This window comes from Mytilus galloprovincialis, chromosome 2, assembly GCF_965363235.1.
Source record: "Mytilus galloprovincialis chromosome 2, xbMytGall1.hap1.1, whole genome shotgun sequence".
NCBI classification, from domain to species: Eukaryota; Metazoa; Mollusca; class Bivalvia; order Mytilida; family Mytilidae; genus Mytilus; species Mytilus galloprovincialis.
In genome coordinates this window covers 74,351,262-74,370,299 of record NC_134839.1, presented here as the reverse complement: position 1 = coordinate 74,370,299, position 19,038 = coordinate 74,351,262, and the positions used below count along the sequence as shown (strand labels likewise).

At 31.5% G+C, this 19,038-nt stretch overlaps 1 protein-coding gene across 1 annotated transcript in view; it reads right to left on the bottom strand.

Moving 5' to 3' along the window:
• LOC143064370 (uncharacterized) overlaps positions 1-19,038 on the bottom strand; it is a 101,719-nt gene that overhangs the window by 80,343 nt on the left and 2,338 nt on the right. Inside the window, exons 3-12 of the mRNA XM_076237143.1 lie at positions 12,164-12,401; positions 10,253-10,444; positions 8,919-9,016; positions 7,385-7,554; positions 4,841-4,965; positions 3,725-3,823; positions 2,770-2,914; positions 1,319-1,417; positions 820-942; positions 106-424 (exon numbers count right to left, since the gene is read on the bottom strand). Coding sequence (XP_076093258.1) covers positions 106-424; positions 820-942; positions 1,319-1,417; positions 2,770-2,914; positions 3,725-3,823; positions 4,841-4,965; positions 7,385-7,554; positions 8,919-9,016; positions 10,253-10,444; positions 12,164-12,401 — 1,608 coding nt within the window. The remainder of the gene's footprint in view (positions 1-105; positions 425-819; positions 943-1,318; positions 1,418-2,769; positions 2,915-3,724; positions 3,824-4,840; positions 4,966-7,384; positions 7,555-8,918; positions 9,017-10,252; positions 10,445-12,163; positions 12,402-19,038) is intronic.

Genomic DNA, 19,038 nt, shown 5'->3' with positions numbered 1-19,038 from the left:
AGCAATCTCATTAAAATCCGATGTTCTGATACGCTACACTCCGATTTTAATGAGATTGTAAAAGCATCTGTTTCAATTATATATACATATCCTATATCTACCAACCGATACTTCTTGGTTGTAATCTGTTATATTTGTGGCATACGACCAATCAATTTCTCCTTGTTTAGCATTGACACCTTGAACCATTGTGTTGTACTGGTTTACATATGACCATGCTGATTCCTCATCTGTAAGCTTCCCAGACACAGGGTTAGGACAGGAATCAGTCCAACCCGACCTTTGACCTTTGTTCTGTTCTTTCAACCATTCAATAAGGGGTGCAAAGTATTCCAAGATTGCAGAAACATCCATTTTAGATTGCTTTGTAATGGCTTTCATAGCTTCAGGCCATGGTTTTGACTGGCCCATTTTCAGCATATCCCTAAATAATTCCAAAATAATGTTTATCATTTTTCATAAATAAAAAGAAAATAAAGTGCCTCAGTTATTATCTCATCACCCAACATATTCTTCCTTTTCTTTATTCATATATATTTAACATGTTTAATCTTAAAAACTTTATTTCAAAATTATTTACCTTGTTGCTCATGAGGTCAAACCAGAATAGGTTGTTGAAGCAGCTATTTCTCTTGGTTTTCTTTGATTGATCATTTAATAGTATTTGGGGAGAAAAAAAAATTCTGTAACACTTGAAAAATGCCAACATAAATTAGTAAAATAATTGCTTGATAAAATGAGAGTTGCACCTCTTAACCAAAGAATTATTTATTATTCAACTTTATTCCCTGATACAACAAAGACTTCCTTCTATCTTACCCTAAGAGTTTCCCAGCAGTTGTAGAATTGTAGATGTCACACTCATGTAATGCTCCTTTGTGTCCTGCAGCCTCACATAAAGCTTTATGGAACTGGAATTGTACCACATAACTCACAAAGTATCTGTAAAGAGATTGGCAACAACAGTCTAATTGTTTTGCCTGTCCCAGGACTATCATACATTAAATGAAGTTATGTCACCTTAATACAACTGTCCATAAGATTTTACTCCTGTTATTGTGCATGAACAGTAAATACCATAGTGACATGCAATGTACTCTTCTTGAATTCAAAAGTATAAAAAAAAACTCTGTCAAAAGGCAGAAACTTTTAAATTATTGGAAAATTCTTTAGGTTTTAAAATTTAAAAGAACAGGGAATCTTTTCTGATTTGCTTTTGTATATTAACATAAACATAAAAAGACGTGTGTTTCTTCTTTCCTTTGCTTAGCACTAAACTTATGAGCAGTGATGATATCAAAATATATATGATCTTTACCTGATATAAGGAGTATTTCCTGGAATATGATATTTTGCTCCAGGATCAAAGTCTTCTTCTGTTCTTTCAACTGGAGGGGATATTCCTTGGAATTTACATCTACATTAAAAAAATACTTCAAGTTATAATTATGCAAGAATAGCGTTGTTTTTCTTATTATTGTATTCACTTCTAATGTTGTCGTTTTTTTTGCAATGGACACTGCTTATCAATAGTTCTGCAAAGACCCTTTTACAGAAAGATGAAAAGATGCTATAACATAAACTATTGATTGATGAGTTTTTTTTGCTCTTATTGTAAGTGATGTTTCCTGCATTCAAATACAAGGGGACATAATTTTTAAACTGTTGAAGACTTTATCTTGACTTCTTGATGTCTTATGGTTATTTTTGTCCTTGAGTTACTGTCTCAATACTATCTATAATACTAAAATTACGAGGTTCAATTTGTCAGCCGTCATCACGTAAAAACGACGAATCAAAGAATTCAACTTTATATATAACTATAATAGTACAAAGGTGTAGATTAAAAATTACACCACTCCAGGCCCTTTTGTTTTCCACGTAATTAATATTGCCAATAATTAAGAAGTTCCGGGTCGAGTCCGCTACCGATACCAATAGTATATTCACCTGTTACCTATTACCTTATCTGTACGTTCCGCATCTGACAGGCGCACCACCAAACGTTGTATTCAGGATTAATATGCTATATACACGGGTCATAACCACAGGGTTGACACTACTAAATTGTCAAATTGTTACCAATTGTAGTATTTTAATCAGTAAGACTTTCTATGATAACAATACGAATACTAAAAATCTGGCCTAAAAATGAGGCGTATAGGTACAGTTTTCAATTTGTTAGTGGGCATGACGTAAAACAGCGAAGCAAAGAATTCAACTTTATTTATAACTTATATAGGACAATGCTGTTGATTAAAAAATACTCCATTCCAGGACCTTTTGTTTTCCAAATAATTAATATTATTGTTTCAGTTCGACGGGTTCAAACAGAAAGACTTGAAAGCAGAGGAAAACTGTGTATCTTATAATCGGCATGACTTTATCAGATGACAATACTAATACTAAAATAAGGCTTGCGCATAGTTATATACTTTATTTCAGTCACGGACCCGTGATATCACGGGTGTGTTCTAGTATACCCTAAATTTCCTTTCATTAATATTACTTTTTGGTCTATAGCTTTATATTGCATATATCATGTCACCATTCTTTAAAACCTAAATTGGAGTTTAAAGTAATAAATATGAGTGTTTACTATCCTCTATTCATTTCTATAAACTGCAATCAATGGAAGACAATCATTGTTCCTGATCATCTACCACACAAGGTTATTACGAAACACATATGGATAAGGAATTTTCACATAACTCTAAATACTACAACATACACTATCAAAAATATCAAATACATTTTGAATTTCTTTACCTTAAATCCCACCATTTTGTATTATACTTGTCTTTAGGAGTTTCCCCTCTAAATACACTCCATCTCCACTGATCCATTAAGTATCCAAAAGGAAGAAAGGCTATCTTACTTAACGCCTGGCTCATCAGAAAATTTATTACATTCTCTGTAATAAAGTCATACTAAAATCATACTCAGGAATAAACAATACTATTAAAACTTTGCATAACATGTATCGTATTCTGAAAAATGTAGGAACTCATTATAACATCTAGATTTATCATAAATTATCTTTTGTTAGCTGGAGGTATTAAAGACAAGTATATTTTTTTTATTACCTAATCAATTCCATAATAGCAAGTGCTATACTTCAAGATCTTAGTTGAAAATTGGTTCTGTCCTTTGCTGAAAAATGTCTAAGACTCTAAGTTCAACTGACAGGAAAATATGAAAAAAATCCACTATCAAATTCAATGATAACAAATCTTTCAATATTTGTGCAACTTTTCTGTGAAATTTCAAGGCTATGAATTGAAAATGACATGAATTGGTTTCACAAAATAGCTACCCATTTCCTCTGCATGGTCACCCTCCCAAAATCACCATACTATAAGCTTTTTTGTTTGAACTTTGTGTGCAATGACTGTAGACCAATTACATTAAATAATCATTTATCTAGATTTTCAACTCATTAAATACTATAAAGTCAAATAAGTCAATTTTCAACTTCATATTTTATTGGCATTTAACATTCTTGATTCAAGCACCACTGATGAGTCTATAAATGTAGAACATGCGTGAGGCATCCAAAATTTTAATCCTGGTATCTAATGATGATTTTATTTACTTTTACTCATATTTTGTGAATGTACATATAGTTAACACAATAATAAAGTTTTTCATGGTTAATTAGTGATATCCATGGACATTGATAGATATCAAATAGTTCTACAATAAAATGATCTTGTGTATTTACCCTTATCATTCTCCACTTTATCCAATAAACCAATCTTGTTAAGATGTTTAGGTGTGGCCACAGACAAGGCCATCACATCTCCTACAGCCTCATGGAAACCTTAAAACAGAGAATTGTATATTAAAAGATATATGATTGGTCAACGACTGGTACATGGAACACTGATGTCCTCGCTTGTAACATACAGCAAACTCTGCAATCTTCAATTAACAAAGGGACATAACTCAAGAAAAGCTAAAGTGACCCGACCATAATTCAAACTTGATTCGTGTTTGGTAGTAATAAGCATTGTGTGTATAAGTTTTATAACATTTAGTTTAGGCAAACTTACGTTAGATTAAGGATACTGCAAATTTGACAATTTTCCTTTTATAAAGGGACTTAACTCAAGAATGGTGAAAGTGATGCCACCTATTTTCAAACTTGATTTGTGTTTGGTGGTAATAAACAGTGTGTATAAGTTTCATAACATTTGGTTGAGGCAAACTTAAGTGAGAGAATAAAAATTAATTTTGGGACATACAGTTGTACAAACTAACGACAAAGGTAAAACGAAATGCTCTCTTCGCCCCCAAGGGACATACAAATAACTTGCTTTTCATTGCATTAATAATGAAAAACCAACTTGGAATTTGGAATAACTAAATAAACAAATGTTTCCTGTCTAAATGTTTATATTCTTATGTTCATTATTGTTTATTTCTATCATAAAAAAAAAAATCAAAATAAGAAATTAGTGTCAAGTATCATAAAAACAAGATATTAAGTTACAAATACTTTACAATACAAGAACAGGTGCATGCAAAATATTTATCATTTTTAAAGCACAAAATCATGCCTTTACTGCACATCCACATTTCAGTTCAATATATTCAACATGAATAATATTCAAATTTTCTTTAAGTACCCTAATCTCCTTTTTAACAATGGTCTTTTACTAACAGAAAAAAGTAAGAAGAAGAATATCCAATAAAAAATACAACTGTCTGTGTTTCCATGGGAACAAGGCCCTAAATATCATTAGATCCACTAGTCTTTGCTGGCATTCCATCTAAATATGCCACCCTTGTTTTAAAGCCTCAGAACAGAATTTTACAATGGTAACTAAGTACCTACCAGGATTAGCACCCCCTTTGAATAGTAATGGTTTATCTTTATATTGTAGGTAGTACTGTATATGTCCCATTTCGTGATGGATAGTGATCAAGTCCTCCATGTTGACTGATGTACACATCTTGATCCTGAAAAGGAATTTTGTTATTTTTGAGAAAAATCATTTATAAAAAGACTGCATCACTGCCACAAACACTGCTTTCGAGGAGAGAGACCATCTATGAAGCATATTGCATATCAGGACATTTAAGTTTTCTGAACCCACTCTATTTAATCATATTAACCAATTTTGAAAGATATAATCAAACTCAATCAAAATTCTCTCAGATTGCAATTTTCCTTCTTTCATCAACATCTTCTTTTGATGAATTCAAAAGCAAACTATGGAAGTTTGGCTATTCATGTACAAACCTTATCAAAACATGATGACACACCCTTATGCTGATAAACACGATAAACCCCTCTATATTTATTATGTAATTCTACCTCAAGACAGGAACCTGATTCCAGTGGTTGTCATCAGTTTCTGTTTGTCATTTTGTTTTCGCTGTATTGCTTTAGCATAAATGATGCAGTTATTTTATTTTTTATATCTTGTCATGTCTGTACCTTTTATAGCTTTCTATATTGTATGGATATTGCTAATTGGTGAAGTGGTATGGTGACCTATAGTTGATTACATTTCCTTATTTTCATATCACAGCCGATTGCATTGAGTGAGTAGGTAAAGGTAATATCTTTGGTTAACTTGCCTGCTAGCTGAACTGTGAAGTCATTATTAGGTTAGGAAAACTACCCTCCGTTAAGAGTAGACTAGTCCAACAGGCGACAGATAACCAATCTATCTGTCTATTGGACTAGGCTTAACTTCGAAAGGAGGGTAGTATAACTTACCTAATAATGACTTCATGGTTCAGCTAGCAGGCAAGCTAATAAAAGATGTGACCTTTACCTTCACACTCAATGCAATTGGCTGTAAACATTTTAATGAATAAATTAAACTATTTAAGCCACCATAGTTGCAAGTATATTTTTAATGACATGATATATATCACAGCTTCATGCAAACTTATGACATGCAGTGCCAATACTGAAACACATGCACAACTAAGAAACTATAACTTATATAATTACTTGTTGCAAGTGTTAGAAATAATAAAATATACTGTATACAAAACTATCTTTTAAATGAAGTGCATTTATACAAGATACCAATAAAAAAGTAAAAATTGTACAACGATCTATGTTCTACCAACTGAAAGTCCATAAATAAAAGAACACTTTTAAAATGATATGATTTTAACGAAAAATTATCCATTTTTCTTTAAATTCACTTTTAAACTCAGCTAGCTGAACTTTGAATCTCTTGATCTTAAGAAATAAATAAGATATACCAGTAAAAAAAAATATGAACAATCCTACAAAGGACCAATAACATCAACCATGTTAACAAAGTCATTTTATAAAATTTTCATTTGAAATAAAAAAAAAAAAAAAATTTTTAAAAAAATCTCTTAAAATTCTTCTTTGCACAAAATTCCAATTGCTCTGGGTATATTATTTATGATACTTTCAGGTGATGCTTGATAAGAAATTATCATTCATTGACTATGTGTGCATGTGTTTCCTACCAGGATTGGCACCACCTCTGTACCCAATGGGTTGATGGCTGTACTGCATGTAATAAACAATATGTCCCAATTCATGGTGAATAACCACAAGCTCTTTCATAGTTATGTCAGGGCACATCTTCACTCTGAAGAAATGTCATCAATTAAATGCTGACTTTGGTTATTATCAATTACCAATAGAAGTCCATATATAATTATTAGTCAAGAAAAGTATTCAATTCAAGAGGACCCAGAAAGTCCATCTGCATTTGGGTAGATAAACAATCAAATAAAAAGACTGTTTATGTCATTCTTTAGCTTCTTACAAACAATTACTGAATGCTCATAAATTAACTATCATGACTATAATAGATCTAAAACATTGTTTTTATTTATTTTTGCGTTTCCAAAATTTAGTTCTTCCATTACCTGTTTGTCAGTTATCAGCTGATAATTTTTGTATCATTTTTTTACAACAAAGAAGATTGTTCATTTTTCAAACATAAACTCCCCATAAATATAGATTATCGTTGAATATCTCAATGAGATTGATTTTCTCGCTTGAGCTGGTACAGCCAAAGTGAGAAAACCAATTGAGTTGAGATGACCAATGTAAATCTGTTTATCGCTATTTTACCTATGATAACGTTATCAATTTCATTGACAACACCAGGTGCTTCCTTAGTTTCTAGCGATAATTATTCATATCACACGACTACGCTGAGAAAGGAAATTATCAGTCAGCAAGATCAAAGGAAAATTTCTTAAAATAGCAACAATTTGGCATATATGAACCCTTCCTTCATGGTTCTCAAGAAACCTAGGATGGTAAATTATATTCTCCAACTTGCTAACTTCACATGACTTTTAAAAGAACTCTGACAGACATTGAGTTTAACAGTTGCATGACAAGTTATGATGACCTTTATGAACTTACCTGAAGTCCTTTCCATTTCTGAAATCCCAGGCTGAAGCATGACAAACAACTTTTCTATCTGATGGCCTTTCAAACATTGAGTTGTTCCAAAATGTTTCTGGCATCGACTTTAATCCAAGAGACACAAAGAAGTCTTCTGCAGTTTTAAACATCCTGTGTACTGTATAATTCTGTAATAATACTCAATTGTTTTAAAATATTGTGCATTCATTATTACTCTTGGGTTACCATTTTCTTGCATTTGCTAGATATATATGGTATTTAAATGTTAGACAAGGTACAACTTCCTATTGGCTTGTATGCAACACTTTGCAAAAGCACTTGGTCCGAGACCACAATTATTTCGTAGTGCATTTCTTTTAGAACATAAATGAAAATAAAAAAAATCCCACCTGCTCTTTCTCAAAGAAACTTTTACAGTGTGTTGTACTACTTTTGGGACAAATTATATAAAAATTATAGAAAACTTCATCGCCTCTAACTCAAAATATGGACAATTTTATCTTTAGGGCGTCTTGAAATCTTTTGACAGCTTCCGAAGTGCTATTTTTCAACCTTTTTCACCTGGACCAAATCACTACTTTCCTTTAAAATTCTGGACCCAAATTTTTTTACAGTGTAATTTCACCCCCCTACTTGCAATATGAGGCATTAAACATGGAGAAATAAATTTGGAAGGGGTATAAAAATTAATGGCAAGTAACCCACTGTCAACACTAGGGACTATATTTGTGAACAACAAAAATCAAGGGACGACAATTGTGGTCTTGGACCACTTAGCCAAATATCCACAAAAAATCTAATCTTCCCTGAATCCACAAAATTCCAGTGAATAAAAAAATCCCCAGTATTGTTCCATTCGATGTGAGGTACTAAGGATTAAAATACTTGAGTAGATTTCCATTTACAAAGGAAATTTACTTCATTGATGGTTGATTCACAACTTTGCCTGCTAATTAACTTTCAGGTTTCTTGTGCCAAAGTTAGTGACATTGATAAACAATCAACACAGAATCATGGAGCCTGACAACTAAGTGTATTTTGTTACATTGTCCATGTGTTCCTTTTTTTGTTTAATAAACTTTGTCATAAAAGTTGTAAATTGATTTGATATTTTAAAATTTCTTTCAGAAACCAATCAATCCTATATTTTTTCTAGGTTTGTTTCACTGTTCTTTTATCACAGTTTATTCTTTCACTCTTGTCCTGTGCAGTTGAGGAATTATAATACAAAGATGTCATAGTTAATGTAACTGCATACTTGCAAGATGTCAACAATTAAGAGTATAGGAATGCAATATTTCAGTGGCAGTACATTTCAGAAAATTTCGGTAAAATAAAGGATTTCCTTTTAAAACAAAGTCCATGTATTCATATTTTATACAGTAAATGAAATATTTCAACCACTTGGCCTCAGAGGCAGTGAAGAAATTATACTTTCTTTCTTCTTTTAGAATCATTATTTTTCTGGTTATTTTATTTGACTGATATATACCCCCTTTATGACCCAACCTTAATTCAATTGTTTACCTACCTGTTCCTTTAAAGTAGATGTTACATCCACTGATGTTTTATTTTTAAATGGCTGCACAATATCAAGTATATTGTCCCATGTTTGGGACCACATGTTCCCTGAAATGGAAAATTTTATGTTTCAAATTTTGATGTCTCTCTTTATGTCAAATGAATATGTGTAAAACTCTGTTCATTTATCAGGAATTCTCTTTGATTATCCTGTTTTCATTAAAAATGACTTTGAGGTGTCAGACCACCAATATACCAACCAAATTTTTCAATTTTCAAAGCTTTCTAAATATTTTATCTTGAGTTTAACTCATAGAAACCAGATTCTGCATTGTACATGTATTGCCTTTCTATATGCAAAATTTCAAATTTTCATGGCTGTTTACCTGGGGACCTGGCTCTACTACTTTGTTTGTAGCTTTTAAAAGTAAACAATGACATCAAAAGCACTATATTTTGTCAGGAAAGGACTACTTTTACATATGTTCTAAATTGAAGTGCATGAACTGGTGGTCTGACACCTAAATCTAAGCATTCTCCTTAAATGTTTGAAACATGGACATCTAAAAGATATATAATGTATTTCAAGACTAAATAAATGGAGAATGTGTCTATGGACATAGATGATGCCCCATGTTATAAAGAGGCATACCGTCCATTATTGTGAAGGCATAAGCATTATGCATAAGTTTTCTTACACTTGGTTGAGGCAAACTAAAGTTAGAGAATTGAAACCAAAAATTCAGAATTTTCCCATACATAAAGAGGCATAACTCAAGAACAGTAGAAGTGTCAGAAACACCCCAAATTAGAACTTGATCGTAAACAAATGAATGAATGGATGGACAGGGTAACACTTAATGTCCCCTCTATTGACAGAAGGGACATAAAAATAACCAAATATTCCTTTAGACTATTAGTGATTTTGTTTTAACACTTTTTACTGTGAAAACTGCATGTTAACTTTAAGATGTTGTATAGTGTTTTTGTTTTGTTTGGTTGCTGTCTCCTCTATTTATACCTAAAATCTCCTTTAAACTGGTACCCAACATTTTCACTAAAATTAATTTGGCTCGTTTAATTTTCATAAAATTTTGTCAAAGTATTTATTTACTTTGACACTAACAAAAATATAAAAAAATTTAAAAATTTGAATCAACCGTTTTGTCAGAAAAATTACACTGGTTATATAGCAATTTGACAACCACCAATTTTGATCATTGAGAAGCTTAATATTTCGTTTACAACAAAACATAATCAAAACGTTTAGCTGACTTTACAGAGTTATCTCCCTGTAGTGTTAGGTACCACCTTAATCCCTACTATTAAAATCAAGCTTCTTACCTAATAAATGTGCAGGAATGTGTCCTGTTGCTGGGAACTTATAATCTCTATAGACCTCTTGTAACTTGGACCTAACATATGTGTGTAGTTCATTATACAATGGCTGTAACTGGACCAACAGTTCTACGAGGTCTGTTTCAAAAGTGTCTGACTCATATGATGATATCCAGCTGTCTGCAGTGTCGTTGTATCCTGTTGATAAATAATTTATCTACATAATATGTCAAGTTCTAAATCAAAGTATTGTGTGTAAGTTTCATAACATTCGATTGAGGATATTAAGCAAAGAAAGAGTGCAGAAACAGCAAATTAAGCACTTTTTTCATAATAAAGGGACATAACTAGAGAATGGTGAAAGTAAAGCAAACCAAATTCAAACTTGATCTGAGTTCAATGGTAATAAGCATTGTGGATAAGTTTCATAATATTTGGTTGAGACAAAAAAAAGTTTGATAAAGCAAAACAAACAAACAGACAGTGTTAAACCTTTGTGATCTCTACGTATGCGACAGGTGCATAATACCTAGCTAAGCATTTTTATCAGTTAAATATGTAACCAAACTAAAAAAAAAATTAAAATAGGCAACAGAAAACAAATGATTTTTCTCTCTCTGATTCATACGTTGCATTAGACAAACTTTAAACAAGAGTGCACATGCTGAAATATCTCGCCTTCTTTACTAATCATTGATATTATGTTGATAGTCCTAAATATAAAGCTTTATTACAACTGTCACATACACTTAACATCAATCAAGATAACTTAAACAAAGACCAATGAACCATGAATATGAGGTCAAGGTCAGATGAACCATGCCAGGCAAACATGTACAGCTAACAATGTTTCAATACAACAAATATAGTTCACCTTATAGTTTAAGAAAAATCGACCAAAACACAAAAACTTAACACTGAGCAATGAACCGTGAAAATGAGGTCAAGGTCAAATAAAACCTGCGCGACTGACATATTGATCAAAAAATATTTCCATACACCAAATATAGTTGACCTATGGCATATAGTATAAGATAAAAAGACCAAAACTCGCAAACTTAACTTTGACCACTGAACCATGAAAATGAGGTCAAGGTCAGATGACATCTGCCAGCTAGACATGTACACCTTACAATCATTCCATACAACAAATATAGTAGAACTATTGCATAAAGTATGAGAAAAACAAACCAAAACACAAAAACTTAACTATAACCACTGAACCATGAAAATGAGGTCAAGGTCAGATGACACCTGCCAGTTGGACATGTACACCTTACAGTCCTTCCATACACCAAATATACTAGACCTATTGCTTATAGTATCTGAGATATGGACTTGACCACCAAAACTTAACCTTGTTCACTGATCCATGAAATGAGGTCGAGGTCAATTGAAAACTGTCTGACGGGCATGAGGACCTTGAAAGGTACGCACATACCAAATATAGCTATCCTATTACTTATAATAAGAGAGAATTCAACATAAAAAAAAAACCGAACTTTTTTTTCAAGTGGTCACTGAACCATGAAAATGAGGTCAAGGACATTGGACATGTGATTAATGGAAACTTCATAATATGAGTCTCCTATATATACAAAGAATGAAGCATCCAGGTCTTCCACCTTCTAAAATATAAAGCTTTTAAGAAGTTAGCTAATGCCGCTGCCGCCGTAGCCAGCACCACCGTCAGATCACTATCCCTGTGTTGAGCTTTCTGCAACAAAAGTTGCAGGCTCGACAAAAATCACAAAAATGATAAAAATGTACTATATGTAAAGAATACGGACTATAAAAATGAAAGAAAGGGTTCAAAGCACATGAAATTCAGTTTTAGTACATGTTACATGTTTATAATTGAGATATTGTCTCCTGTCCTTCTTCTGATATCTCTTGGTTTATACAGTATATACTCACGTCCAGATATTTTTGCGCCTTCATTTCTTAGTTCTACAAATTCAGCATAGAGGTCTTTCATCTGTTTTCCAGTAGCATTCCTCCATCCTTTCCATCCTGCCACTAATTCATCATAATTACGACTTTTTGCCATGAGAGCTGTAAGCCCTGGTTCCATTTGTAAGCAACCATGGCCAGGGATGTTACACACCTCTCCTGAACTGTAAATTTTCTGTAACTCTGCTTGAACATTATTGAGCTGAAAATAGAATAATCCTGTTTAAATTCTATGCACATTTACTTGTATACTTCATTTTTTTTCAAACCTTAGATCTAAGTAATCTTTCATCCCAACTACATGTTATGTTTTGCATAATTTTATACCTTATCAATGAATGAACCACGGCACACATGCACATGCACAAGACATGCATACAGAATTTACCAAGGATCTTCTAGCAATAAAGAATCCAAAGATTTAAATAATTTGATAACATGATTATGACAGTTGATTCAGCAGTTTCTGTGAATACTTTTGAATAAAGTATATTCTACATGTATACATCCACTTCTACACAGAATGGACCTATACATACATGTACATGTGTATATTGGAATTGCAGTCTCAGCACCCTAGTTAGTGGTGTTGAAAAATATTCTGAATTAGATGCATACTATTTGATAATTAGACTTGATAAACAAACTGTGTCAGTATCTCAGCCTGATTCATCCTATCATATTTGGTTACAGTTTGATTAAAAGTTCTTTAGGAGGTCTAGCTTTTCTGGTTTTCCTTATTCAAACATGCAGTTCTTGGCATGTATGTCATCTTCAGCATTATGATTATACATGTATAAAGGTTGCCTTACTACTCCAAACTTTCTTTCAACATAATATTCAATAGCAAACAAAATGAAAGAGGTAAGAAAATGTTATGTTTAAGTTAATCAATACCTTAAACTGACAGTAAAGCATTTTGGGTTCTTTATTATTGAGATGTGTAGATCATAATAAGCTGCAACTGATATCGATAAATAACTTTGCATCTCTGAGGCCAAGTGAGCCAAACTGGGCAGTTTTTCTTCCATTACAGGGAACACTTTATAGTTATACTACTGGTTGTCAATTATGAGTTTTACAAGGACACAAGCATGGATTTTGATACACAACACTACATAGCCTTGACCAATATCCTCAATATGGAATCTAGGGGTATTGAAGGAAAGCTATATCTTAACAATATATTACTGTTGTTTTGTTACTGAGGTATAATTAAGTTTACATAGTGAGATATGGTAAGATTTAAATGCACATGTACTTCTAATGGGATTTAGAGGCTTTAAATTTCACCAATATTACAAAAAATACATAAATCTAATGATAAGGGTATTTTATAGAGGTGATTATCCTAATTATACTACAATCTTTCAACACCCATTGGGAAACAGACAAACAACTGATATTTTTCATCTGTATACTATTATCAAACATATGATAGAACAAGATAAATATTTAACATTTATGTTTCTTCTATCAGATCATGTTATCAAAATAAACTTTGATTTCTAAAGAAAGAGTGAGAGAATCAATCAAAAATATGGCAGCAGAATAGTTCATACATTCTTTGTTGCTGCAAATTATTTCATCTACAATGTTAGAAAATCATTTTCATCTTTAAAGTATAAAAATACAAAGATTAGTTAGGTTTTTTTTATATTAGCATAAGATTGTGTTAAAATTTTCTTACTGAATTAGGCTTTTAATTTTCTCCTGGAAAACATCTGTCCTTTTTTAATAAAGTCAATTATGGGCACACATTGTACTCCTTTAATAGCAGACTTGTTTCTGAGGTGTTTTATTTGTCTTGATTCATTTCAAGCCATATCTAGTTGAGCATGGCACTTAGCATTTTTCTTTTAGTCAACATCAAAAACATTATAGCAAACCTCTTTGAAACATATTTATTGATTTTCAAAGTTAATTTTTCAAATTTGAACTAATCTTTTGAATGGGTAAATATTGCAGTCAACAATTGGTGTGGTAGAAACTAATTTCTCTAATTGTTGGTACATTTTAACTGGTTAATCTGTTTAATAAATTTTAAAATCTTTAATTTAATCACACACTGATTAAATTGCAATGTGTTTTTTCCCACCTAATATATATAATATAGTTTTATTAAATCATGACAAAAACAGATATAACCACCTTACCCTAAATCATTCTCTCTAAAATAAAATTTCGAGTGCTTGGATAGATATCATAATCAATAGGGTATTTTGGTAGAATATATGATTTCTGTAAAAATCTATAATTTGTTTCTTAATTTCTGTGAATACAGTTTAATTAAAAGGTCAAATTACAAAGAATCAAAACACTGTAAATTTGGAGAATGGACAAAAAAGTGATTTTAAATATTACTATTTCAGGCAAATCCACATAATAATGTTTGTATCATATATAGCATGAAATATAAGTTCTAATTCGCCGTCTATTGCATTCAGGGTAATATTTTCAAAAGCGTACACCAAAACGTTGTGATTGGTTTAAAACAGGATAAACAATAGAAAATCAACCAATGACGTAACATTATTTTCATTTTGGTGTACAAACAAATAACTATTTCACAGTAGATAGAACCTTTCACAAGAAACAGTATAACAATGTATAAAGAAGACTTTAACAAACAAAAAAAGCTCAAATTTACCATGTTAAAAAGGGGCATAACTCTAGAAAAGCAAATGACTCACAAATGGTTCTTAGCATTGTGTATTAGTGCACCAAATTTGAATGTGGAAACGGAAAAAATTGCAATTTTCCAAGCTATAAAGGGCATAACTCTAGAACTGAAAGTGACTGACTGTCCAAATTTGAACTCTGTTTGAAAATATTTGGTTCTTGGTTCTTAGCAATGTGTATGATTTTGATAAAACTTGGATGAGAAACACACTTAAGTGCGAGTGTGGAAATTAAAACATTAGCAATTTTCCAAGTTATAAAGTGACAAATCTAAAGAATGTTAAGCAACTCATTGCCCAAATTCTAACTCTGTCAGCGAGTTTTGGTTGTGTATGAGTCGTGAAATGTGCATGAGGCCATAAAAAAGAAAAGGTTTGTTTGCCCTAACCCTACCTACCCAGAAAAAAGCTGCCTACTCAAAATCTTTTATTGTCCGAATGTGAAAATATTTAATTTGATTCAAATAGGCGTCTAATAAACATCTGATACTTAAATTTCTCTTTGCCAAAAAAGAAAAGAAAATGCCTACCTGCCTACCCACTGTCTCAATGTTGGGTAGGGTTTGGGTAAACCAAAATATTTTTTAAGTGTGTCCTTATGTTAGAGTGGTGAAACAGAAATGGTATGGATGAAAGGACAGAGAGAAGGATGGAAGCATGGATGGAAGGAAGAACAAACAAAAGGATGGAAAGACAGACGGTAGGAAGGATAGACAAAAGGACAGAAAAATGCAAGAAGGACATTCAAAGGTTACACTTAATGCCCATGTTGCCTATGATGGGGGCATTAAAAGATGCTTATTACACAAGGGCATTGCAATATCATTTACAATGTACTGTAATGGTAAGGAAGGTTGTTGATAATAGCATGGAGAGTATAATAAGGTAACAATAATGTAACCTTAAAGTAATGAAACAGGTATTTTTTTGTAGTTTCCATAATAACTGAACATGCTGAAGGGAATATGCAGATTGAAGAAAATCTGACCCATTATAGATTACTCATTCCATAGATTTCATAGCTTGTTTATCACACTTAAAGAATTGTAAGTTATAAATTGTATTACATTATATTTAGAACTTTAAATTATCTCTTAAATACTGTGAAAACAAAATAAGAAAGTCAAAAGTTCATAACCATAGAATGGTTTGACAGTTTTAAGATTTTCAGTGAAAAAGATCTATAATGCTTTTCATTTAATGTGTAAATGGGCCAAAGAATTAACTCCATTTGGAGGTTAGACAAAATATAGATACATGTAAACTAATGAACTATGGGAAAGGCATTGATTTGTTATGTTTGTCAAACTGACTAAAAATCTAATTGTGTTTTGATAAAGATAACACCAATACATTATATTTTCAATGATATATATTTACATGAAAACAATGATACTTATGTCAGCTTGTATTTAAACATAGTGTTATATCCAAGTTATATTACCATTTAACCTTACATTGAATTGTTGACTAGGATCTTCTTATTAACATATTCGACAATCCCAGTGATTAGTGAATTGCAGATGACTATGTTTATTCAAACCAATCTTAAAATGTTCAGACTGTCTTGAAATTTGCAACCTAAAATCTAAGTACATTTGTACATGTATAATGACATACATAGATTTTTCATTTTGATAAAACTTTGGTCTTTTAATTTTTTTAAGGATTCTATTACTGTAAATTCAGAAATTATTAATATTTGTGTGCAATTATTATTGCAACTTTTCAAGAATGGACAAAAATGTCAGTTGAATCATTGCGATTCCAAAAAAAAACTGCACACAGATGTTTGTTTCATTTATCAGAATGTGTGTTCTTATTATTGCGATACCCATTCAATTGCATTATTAGCATGAATAAAAACCTTGCAATTATTTCAGAATTTACAGTAATTTTGTTTCAGGAAAAGATATAACATATCCCTTCCTTCTTTTAAATTTAGGATATCTACATATACTGAATACATTTGTATCATGCAATTACTATTTCTATTTTGTCTGAAAGATTACAGGACAGTTGATCTTTTCTTGTTTTTTTTATTTTCAATGTACATTATGTAAGGACTGGGTGTGACACTGCGGCGATGGCCGATCAAGGATCTTTAGAATCTCATGAAAACTTTATATCTTGTAAAAAAGGAAGTTTGTCAGCACCAGGTAATTTCTAAGATCAAAAGTGTTGTATTCTATATCATCAGTTCAATTGAGCAATCTTCACATGGAATTGCTTTGATTTAATTAAACCTTCTTTTATATGCATGTATTCAGCACTTAAGCTAAAAATGGTGATTTTCTCCAAAAAAAAGCAACTGATTACTATTTAATTCATAAAATCTGCTTTTAATATGGCTGTTTAAATTAATAAGATTAATCATATAGTCCTTTTCTGTGTTGGATCATAAAAGGTGGGCGAGAAAAATCAATATAATTCATTTCAATTTTTTATTTGAAAAGTATGGTTCTACAGTCTATCCCAAAAATTTAATCTTTGGATGTTAAAATGTGACAATATCTCTTATCTTCCGAGGAGTATAACATGCATGAGGGTGGTAATGGGGGTACCTTCATGAGGAATGACGGTAAACTTTCTTGCAAAATGACATTGAAGATAATATTTGGTGCATGAGGCCACACTTAAAAATATTTTGGTTTGCCCAAATACTACCCAAAGGTTGAGACAGTGGGTAGGTAGGCAGGAATTTTCTTTTTTTTTTTCAAAAAAAGAAATTGAAGTATCAGATGTTTATTAGTCTTCATGCCTATTTGATTATAAAAAAACTTCTTCAAATCAGGACAATAAAAGAATTTGAGTAGGCAGCTTTTTTTCTGGGTAGGTAGCGTTTGGGCAAACAAACCTATTATTTATTATGGCCCGAAGATAAAAATGAGCACTTTTTTTCTATGATAAAATTATCAAAAGATTTTGATAAATTACGTTAAGTTTTTCCCAAAAATTACACTTACAACAATTATTTGAGACCTCTGACGAATCACGATAAGGATATTTTGACTAATCACGGTACAATTTTAACCAATTTGACGCTAACGGTAGCTGAAAATGACTGTTTAATGCCTGACAGTAAAGGGCATTACTAAAGTCATGTATGACTGTAATAATAAAATCAAAGATTTTCCATGTTATGAATAATGTTATATTCAAAAGGCATGGTTTTACACAAAAACATCAATTTTTGCAATCAATGACAAGCAATAAAGTTCAGATTAATTGTAGACATGTTCACTACCTCAGAAAATAATTAAAATTATACATTTATTCAAATTCCGTTTTAGATATGTTACATAACAAAAACAATTCATCAGAACATATCTATTTTCAAATAATTGATCTGTAGGTATGCACCCATCAAATCATCATCATCATAGGTGCCAGTCTGGAAATATTTGACTCTGGTTAAAATGGCTGCATTTGATTTTATTTATCTAGGGCACGCTATGTCTTAAAATTCTTCCAGATGCACATCTTTATCTGTCCTCAGAGTAAATTTTGCGGTAAAACGCATCCATTTTAGCTGTTAAGCCCCTGAGAATACTGTGTTATAGTAGTCTCAGTTAGCCCTTAGGATCCACATGAACCTTAATTGTATAAATAAAAAACCCTACTTGAAATGAGATTGCGTACTTACACATAGGATTTTTAATAGTACTAATCGTTTACTCTATAAACAGAGACATAATATTGTATGTCTCAGACTCTCTGCTATAAATGAATCGCTGTGAAATGCATGGCAATACAAGCGGGGATCTTTGTGTAAGGGAAGTGAAACATATAAATCATCGTGAAAGCATCTCTAATGTTGGCAGTCAAAAAGAAACAAACAGAAGGTAGTAAGTTACTGTTTGAACTTTCCGCCAGAATAAAAAAAAAAACTTTACAAATGCAAATTACTGGTAAAAAATAATGTTTAACCTATCGAATATAACCCTATTTTTTCATATAAAAACACATTTTTAAATAAAACTTAATAATACCGTGAGGAATTTCTTGTATACAAACTAATGAAAGTATTGTTGATCATTGTTGCCTTATGAGAAAAATCTGGACTTAATAACAAAATAAATGTTATAGCAGAGACATGTCTCTGGTTATAGTAATCTCAGGGTTATCTTTTATATAGTCAGAGACATAAATTATATT